General features: G+C 43.3%; 1 protein-coding gene across 2 annotated transcripts in view; it reads right to left on the bottom strand.

Annotated features, from left to right (window-relative positions):
- GPR176 (G protein-coupled receptor 176) overlaps positions 1-3,510 on the bottom strand; it is an 83,832-nt gene extending 80,322 nt beyond the window's left edge. Inside the window, exons 1-2 of one of the 2 annotated variants that reach the window (XM_081124168.1) lie at positions 3,348-3,510; positions 2,462-2,972 (exon numbers count right to left, since the gene is read on the bottom strand). In XM_081124168.1, coding sequence (XP_080980294.1) covers positions 2,462-2,633 — 172 coding nt within the window. In that variant the 5' untranslated portion in view covers positions 2,634-2,972; positions 3,348-3,510. Of the gene's footprint in view, positions 1-2,461 lie in introns of both variants that reach the window. The other variant, XM_081124167.1, reaches the window with a different exon arrangement.
- Between the last annotated feature and the right edge of the window lie 5,463 nt (positions 3,511-8,973).

Raw genomic sequence — 8,973 nt, forward strand, 5'->3', positions numbered from 1 at the left:
TACATACGTAATAAATTTGGTTATTTACTCCTGTTAATCTGTCTCATGTCAATTTGATTAGACCAGCCAGAAGAACTATGAGGGAAATGAGAGAAAATTATCCTCCTCCCCCAGAGAATTATTTTCAAATAATAGAGGGTCTCTGGAAATCCTAATGAAAAATTCTAGAGAATAAAGGAAGTAAATTTGAATTTTTTTAAAGGGGAAAAAAAGGACTCATTCATCTATGTTTTGGGACATGGGAAACAAGAAGATTAAATTGGAGTCATATGACATTCTAAATACTACTCTCTCCACTTAACTTTCCATCCTTACACATTCCTCCATGATAAATCTTTTTATTCCTAATCTGTGCTTTTTTTCCTATATTTTGGGCTTCATAAAACTATGCTTCCCAAGTTTACCTGCCTTGCAACTGACTGCACATGACTTTGGCAATTAAGCTCTGAGCCTCAACTGTCATTAGCAGGCAGACTCAATTACACAGATACGTCTGCATGGGCCACATCCTCAGAGAACGAATCAAGAAAGAATACCAGTAAGTAACAAGTACACAGGGCAATGTTACTTAGCTAAGCTTTCAGGAAACCAGAAATGCCTTTCACTCTTGAACAAGTTCTCTGACTTTTGATTTCTAGACATCTACCCATATTTATACTTCTTCTGAAAACAAAAAGGAGTAAATGGAATTCTCTTAGGAGGGCCTAAGTAATGTGGAGGGGGGGAAATATGTCCCCCTAGGCCACATCAGGCATAACCAAGATGAAGGGGAAAATTGGGCTCCTATTTGGAGACGTCCATAAAAGCAGTTTTTGCATGTCAATTAAAGTGCTATGTGGAGAAAAGAGTTGAAATAAGGGCAGATTTACCTAGGAATTCCAATGCAAGTTACAAAAACAGAAGTACACGGGAAACAGAACATTTGTTAAATGTGCACTATTTGCCCTGCCCTTTACATACACGCTCTGCCATCTATTTCAATAGTACTCAAATTTTTAGAGTCAAATGACAGGAAAATTTCTCTCAACACCATCTTCAGGGTTAAAGCTACCAACGGGAAGAACAAAACAAAGCCAACTATATACATGAAAAAAACCTGCAGAAATAAAAATGCAGCCACTTCTACCACCTTCCCAATATTCTACACATTAAGTAAATGTAACAATACTAGCATTTAATTCCCCAAAATATACAGTGCATTGCACCTGGTACCTAGTAGGTATTCAGTATTCCCTCGGTTGTTTGTTAAATGAATACTGAAAGTATTTCGAACACAAGCTTTTGCTTTGTTAGTGTCCATTCACAAAAACACATCTTAACACTAAAACACACACGCACTCACCTAGATACAGCCACATTGATGTCTACTCCTAAAAATGCCCTCATGACAAAAAGTGGAAAATAAATACGATAGAATGCAACAGGATGATGACAGAGAAATTATGATGGGAAATGCCAAACACTTAAAATTCTTCCACTGTATTTTTGATGTCAGTTATCTTGGTTTCCATGGAAATTCATAGGAGTCTACAAAAAAGTAATCTATTCCTACACTGAAACTTTAAGACTGCTCTAGGCCATAAAGTCACACATAATCACAATCTTTTTACATCAGTATAAATGGCACATCAGAGAATCTGCATTTGAAGGGAAGCCGCATGTTTACAACAGATTACAACAAACCTCAACAGAAATGAATACTAATTATATCATTTATCACTTACAGAGTAGCTACCAGAAGTACCGGTAATTCTCACACTAGCGGACAAACGTTTTTTACTAGGGGCTCATTTCAATTCAGTGATCTTGTCTTCTCCAGACAAGTATACTGAAATCTGTTGTGTGTGGTGTTTTGTGTTTTTATTCTGCCTTTATTCTGTAACTTCAAACAAAACACAGGTAGAGAAACAGACTGAGATGTTTTGTTTTGGTGTTTAAAAATATCTGCAGGCAACGAAGTTTAACTCCACAGGGTTGTTTACCAGCGGGTCGATGTTCCGAAGAAGCAAGCCATAAAACACTCGCAAAATACGGTTCTTTCAAAGTAATTTTACATATAGGCAACAGATGAGAGAAAAACACATCCATCATCAGCAACAAAACAGAAGCCTCGTGCCTAGTGATCTGTAAACAAGCGCTCGGGCCAGCGCTCCGCCCTGGCACCCGAAAGGTAAGTGATGGGCACCACCCTGCGCCCATCCCGAAGCGATCCGCAGGGGCGGCCCGGGGAGGCTGACCTCCGCCTCGGCGGGCACGGTCCTCCGGCCGGGAGAAAGCCCTGAGAAGAACTCTTCTGCTTCCACAATTGGGCTAGAGTCGACCGTCCCTGCTTAACTTCCCCGCACTCACCCCGGCATTCTTAAACCTCCCTCAACTGTCTGCACTTTGCCATATAGGGACTAGATGGGCGCCTGTGCCCTCGGGGCAAACCCCGAAGAAGGCGCCCAGGCGGACGGCTTACCGAGCAGCGAGCCTATGAAGATGACGACCTGCACGGTGGTGGTGAAGTGGCGGTACAGCTGCGCCTCGCCGGGCTCCCCGAGCGCGCTGCGGTTGGCGCCCGCCGCCTCGGCGCCCGACGCGTTGCGCGGCTCGCTGGCGTTGCGCGAGATCCAGCTGCCGTTATGCCCCATGGCGAGGCTGGGGCCCCGGCTCTGCTCGTCGCCCGCCTGTCCGCCGGCCTCGTTCCCCGTGTCAGTCCCGCCTGCCCGGGGCGCAGAGGGACGCGCGGGTGCCTGGTGGAGTCCTGGAGAACCCGGGGCAGCCTCGGGTTCCCTCACGACTCCACATCGCCAGCCCCGGCGCGTGTGAGGTGGGGAGGGCGAAAGGCGAGACTGCGCCCCATGCCCGTTCCCTCGTGGATCCCGGTCAGAACCCACATGAAGGCGGCGCGGTCAGAGCCCGCCGCGCGTCGTCCGTCCCTCCTCCCGGGTGGTCAGTGCAGCCAAGCCCACTCAGCGGAGATGGAAACACTAAAAGAGGCATTTGATGATCAAACGAGGAAGCTCTCCACTGTCGCCTCCCCCTTCAACCTCGGCTTCTTCCACCCCCACCCCACCTCCCGGAGGACCCGGGCATCCCTCTCGAGTCCCCTCGGCTGATGGGCTCAGCCCCCCTCCTTAGAGGGAAGAGAGCACTGGGCTGAAGCCGTTGCTCAATCCTGCTGGCTTCGAGGCTGGATGGCGATGGGAAACCTGTGAAAAGCCCAAGCCAAAGTGGTCAAAGCCCCGAGGGGAGCCCCGAGTCCCCGACGGCGTCCATGGCCTGGGCGGAATGCCCTGAATCTCTCCCAACAGCCTCGCCCTAAGCACCCGGCGTCCCCCAGGATGCCCGGGGTCTCCTCCGACCTCCCGCCTCGGCGTCGGCTGCGGGGACGCCGTCCCCACAGCCCCTTTGCCTCCGCACGGCCTAGAGCGCCCTTTCCCGACCCCGCTCCGGCCCTTGCTGCTGGGAGAGAACCTCGCAGCCCAGCGGGTACACGGGAGGACGCCCCTAGAGAGGTAGGGCACTGTCTGCGCGGCCGCGGGACTCCAGGAGAGCGCCCCGGGCGGCTGGGGGCGCGCAGCCCGCGGGGCGGTCACGTGACGCGCCTGGCCCCGCCCCCCACGGCGGGGCGACCGCGGGGACGCCGCCATCTTGGTCCTCCTGAGCGTGACGCCTCTGGCCTGGAGTGTGGGAGGTGCGGAGGATCCTCCTCTTGCTACGATGGCGAAGTTGGCGGTTTCTTTTAGGCTCCGCTTCCTTTATTATTGTTGTTACTGCTCCTTATCTTGTCGGCAGGGGCTGCCTGAGGCTTATAATTACACGTCGCCGCGACGACCTGGGCTGGCAGCCCAGTCTCCCGGCTCCACAGTCAGGCCTTGGGTGTAGCCGATGCATTTAAGAAAGATGAAATTTAGGAACACAGTGCACAGTTTACTAGGCCTTTTTATTGAGTCTCATTTCCAAAAGGCACACAGTATAACCCAGGGCTGATGGATTCCAGGAATGAAGAGTTGGGAGGGAGCAACATCCTGCGGGCTGATGCGAAAGGATGGGAAGCTGGGACAACCAAGGAAGGAGGAAGAAACGGTAAAGTGGAAGCTGAATGGGAAAAGGAATGTGTGTGGCATCTCGAGAAAGGATCTGGGGGGAAGAAATGGAGAAACGAGACAGGAAAAAGGCTGCTAAAGATTTTCTTGTTTTGACTTACGGAAACTGGTTTCTTTTTTAATAGTGAAAGGACGTAATTGAGGGCTTTGACGTATTGACTGATAGGACTAGGTCCCAGGACAGTAATTCTTAAGAACTGATTAAAATACAGTTATGTCTTGGTTGCTTCAAGGCTGATCGTGCTACAACATGGCTACTTCACTTTCACTGGTAACCCCGTTATTATTCGTCTTGAAAGGGCGAAAGTCTGTGTCTTGTACGTCTTTGGATTCTCACAATACCTGCACGTAATAATCCTCTATGCAAGCAGTTATTTTAAACATTTTGGAGGCCAAAAAAGAGATGGGGAGATTACTAATTGTAGTTTCAAAAAAAAGTTTAAAATTTGTTCTGGGAGTCCAAACATTTTCCAAGATGAAATACCTCTTAACATAATCATTACAAAACAAAAAGGATAACACTCCTTTAGGAAGGGTTGGAGAAGAATGTGAGCTGACTAGTAACAGTTGTAAAACTACCTTTTACCCACCTTCACCTGCCACCCCCCTATTCAAAACTGATAAAGGTGTAGGAAAGAGTATTTAGGAAAGCAAGAAACCTCTTTTTTTTTTTTAATCCTGAAAAGATACCAGTAAATTCTCTACCATTCCTAAATTGGTGTTAGGGTATAGGATTGGTTGAATCAAGAAATAACCCGATCAGCTAAGTTTACCATGATTCTCAGACTTGTGGAAGAATTGCTATGTGAAAATATAGGACCAAGGGCATAACTCCTAGGACATAATTTCTGTGGCTGTGTGGTATATGAATTTTTCACTGGCTACAGGAAAACTTAAGGTTGATCTAAGAGATTGGACATGATTTAAATGTATGTTAAGTGTCTATAGTAATGTTATACTTGTCAGGTCATCACAAACTTAGTGGCCAAAAGAAACAGCAATCCTTTATTTAGCTCACAAATATGCATTTGGGGCAAGGCCTGATGGGACAGTTTATCTTTGTATCACATGACATCAGCTGGGGCATCTCAAAGTTGAGGCCAGGTTCTGAAATCTGAAAGCTTGTTCACTCACATGTCTGGCAGTTGATGCTGGCTGCTGGGACCTGGGCTGGGACCGTCAGCTGGAATACCTCTATGTGGCCTCTCCAAGTAGCTGCTTATCTTCCTCACTGCCTGCAGCTATGATCCAAAAGTGAGTATTCCAAGAGAGACAAGAGGACAAGGCAGAAGTTGCATTGACTTTTATGACTTAATCTCAGAATGCAGTGGAAGTGATGCTATATGACTTCTATTTGTCAAAACGGTCAAAGAAAACCCCACCACATTTACGGAAAGAGGACATAGACCACACTAAAGGGAGGATTGTCAGTCATAATGTGAGAAGAGCATGTGGAATGCGAGGTACGTTGCAGTCATTTAAGGAAAATATAATCTGCCATAATACTTATTTTCCTTTTGTCAGAAGGTCCCGTTTCCGGTATATTTCTTTTGGAATTAAACCTGAAGAGATAAAAAACCACAAAAATGAATTACAGTCCACTTCAATTACTTATGTATAGGTATTACATGGACATGAGCTGGCCAATAGTAATACCTGGTAGCAATCTGGTACACAGCCATGGCTGAAGGCAGGTGATCGGGCCTACCAGCCAACATGTTATATGCTAGTTAATTCTTACACAAACTTTCTGGAGCTACACTAAAAATAGGAAATGGAGTAAAAAAATAAGCAATCTTTGCCTCTTAGGTAATAAGTAATGGTCCTCTTCCATAATGAACAGTAAAAGAAGGCATTCTCCCAATTTAAAAACACTGTGTTCAGAACTTATATGCATGTGTGCGTGACCCAAGGACACAGGCAATAGTGTGGTGAAGGCCTGGGGCAACAGTGAGGTGTAAAGTAGAAGGTGTCAATGGAGGAAAAAAGAGGACATCTGTAATACTTTCAACAATAAACACAAATTTAAAAAACAAAAAAAACACTTTGTGTTCCCAAAGTTTTAAAGTTAGTTGTCTAGCACTCAGGATCTATTTCCCTATAGAAATAATAAACATGGTGACAGGGTTCCCAGGCAGGGTAGGGGGAAAAAGAGGGAGTGAGAGGCTCTAGGGATTAAGGACTTCCAGGGAGGTCCTATTCAGTCTATACCTCCCTCTCTGAAGGTCTTCCTCCTTCAGTTTTTTTAAAGAGTTACCTCTCATCCTAGGCAGTGTGGCTCAGTTGGATGAACATTGTCCCATGTACCACAAGGTCACTAGTTTGATTCCTGGCCAGATCATATGCCTGGGTTGTAGGCTTGATCCCCAGTGGGATGGGGGGAGGGGGGTGCAGGAGGTAGCCAATCCATGTTTCTGTCTCCCTCTCCCTTTCTCTAAAAAGTCATTCAGAACATTTTCTTTTAAAGAGCTACCTCTCTCATACCAGTAATTCACCCATTTAACAAAAAAATGTTAATACCCTTGTGCTGGGAAGGCAGAAATACAGTAGTGTAGACTAGAACAGATTCTCATAGCTTTCTCCAATCACCTGATCCTTAATCATATACCTACTGGGATTTGCTTAGGAATTTTCCTTCTCATAACCATAGGAAAATATGTATAATGGTTAATTTTATGTGCCAACTTGACTGGTCTATGGGTTGCACACATATTTGGCCAAATGTTATTCTGGGTTATCTATGAGAGTATTTCTGGATGAGATTAACATTTGAATCTGCAGACTGAGCAAAGAAGATTGCCCTCCTTAAAACAGGTGGGCCTCCAACAAACATAAGGAAGCAACCAAAGTGCCCATCAATAGATGAGTAGATAAAAACACTATGGGACATATATAGAATGGAATATTACTTGATCATAAAAAAGATGTTTCCCTCTTTCCCTCTCCCCTCCCCTCTAGAAACCAATTAAAAATCTTTTTAAAAATTAAAATAAAAAATGAAAGGAAAAGAAAGGACTAGAATTCTATATCCAATGAAAATATCCTTCAGGAATGAAGGAGAAGGGGATTGTGGTTTTAAAATTTGGTGTCCAATAACCGAACAATGTGAGAGTTTTCCCTTGGGAAGGTGAGGGTAAGTAGCAAGACCAGGAGATACACTTTGGAAGAGCAGGGAAGGCATGGAGAGGTAGAGACTCTTACTTGGAGAACTGAACTAAGGGTTTAGAGTAGACTTGGAAAATAAGGAAATCTTGGGATATACTGACAAATTGTGAACCCCACTTATACAATGACACTATAATCAGGCCGTTGCTCCAAGGGCTTAGAGTTTATCTCCCAGCAGTTGGTTAAGGGTCAGTCTTTTGTTTGAAATATAGAGTTTGTATATCCCGAGCCTGCTGACTTAACCTTTTATTTCACATAGGGCAACCAAATGGAATTATGGACCTTGTTTGGATCCTGATTCAAATAAACCACTGTAAAACAGAACAAAACAACTACCTTTTTTCTTTTAATAGTTTAAGTTATAATTGACATTAATAAATTGCATATATTCATACTGTACAGTTTGATAAATTTTTATGTATGCATATATCTGTGAAATCATTACCAAGTCAAGATAATGAACATATCCATCAGCCCCAAGAGTTTCTTCTTGTCCCTCTGGAATCCCTCCCTCCAGCTCATCTCTGTCTTCTCTACCACAGGCAATCATTTATCTTCTGTTACTAAATTCATAGTTTTTAGAATTTCATATAAATGAAGTATATACTCTCTGCCTGGCTTATTTCACTCAGCAAAATTATTCTGAGATTCATCTGTGTTATTATTCTTACATAGATAGTGTATTTCTTTTTATTGCTGAATAGTATCCCATTGTTTTAATATATCTCAATTTATTTTTACCTCAATTTGTCCATTACCTGTTGGTGAGCATTTGGATTGTTTCCAGTTTGGGGATTAAGGTGCTATGAACATTCATATACAAGTCTTTGTAGTGAACATATGTTTTCATTTCTCTTGATAATACTTAAGGGTGGAATAGCTGTGTCATACGTTAGATATATGTTTAACTTTTAAACTAAAACTGCATGATAGACCTACATGAAAAACCTAAATCTAGAAAACTTCTAGAAGAAGATGGGGAAAAATCTTTGTGACCTCGGATTAGGCAAAAATTTCTTGGTAACAAAAAACATTATTCATAAAAGGAAAAAAATGATAAATTGAACTTCCTCAAAAGTAGGAACTATTCTCTTTGTAAAACACTGTTAGAATGAAGACAAGTGACAGACTGGGAGAAAACCTTTGCAAGTCCCACATCTTATAAAGGACTTCCAGAATATATAAATAATTCTCAAAACTCAATAAGAAAACAACTTAATTTTTTAAATGGCAAAAGATTTGGACAGAAGATATATGAAGGGCAAGTAAACACATGAAAAGATTCTCAACATCATTATTAGGGAAATCTAAATTAAGACACAATGAGATACTACTACATAGTTATTACAATGTTTAAAATTTAAAAGACTGACAATACCAATTACTGGCAAGGAGGTAGAGTAACTAGAACTCTCATAAACTGGTGGGAATATAAAATGGTACAACTGCTTTGGAAAACAGCTTATCAGTTTCTTTTATTGTGCAGTTTTGACTTTGAAATAGTATTAAACTTACATAAAAGTTACAAGAATCATTCAAAGAATTCTCATATATCCTTCACCTAAATTCCCCAATGGTTGATATTCTACATTTGACTTGTCATCTCTTATTTTCTGAATCATTTGGGAGCTAACTACATGTGTGGTATGTATTCCCCCTTAAGGCTGCAGTGTAAATTTTCTAATAAGAAGGACATTTTTCTATATGACCACAGTAG

Source organism: Miniopterus schreibersii (genome assembly GCF_964146895.1).
Source record: "Miniopterus schreibersii genome assembly, chromosome: 1".
In the NCBI taxonomy this organism is placed as follows: domain Eukaryota; kingdom Metazoa; phylum Chordata; class Mammalia; order Chiroptera; family Miniopteridae; genus Miniopterus; species Miniopterus schreibersii.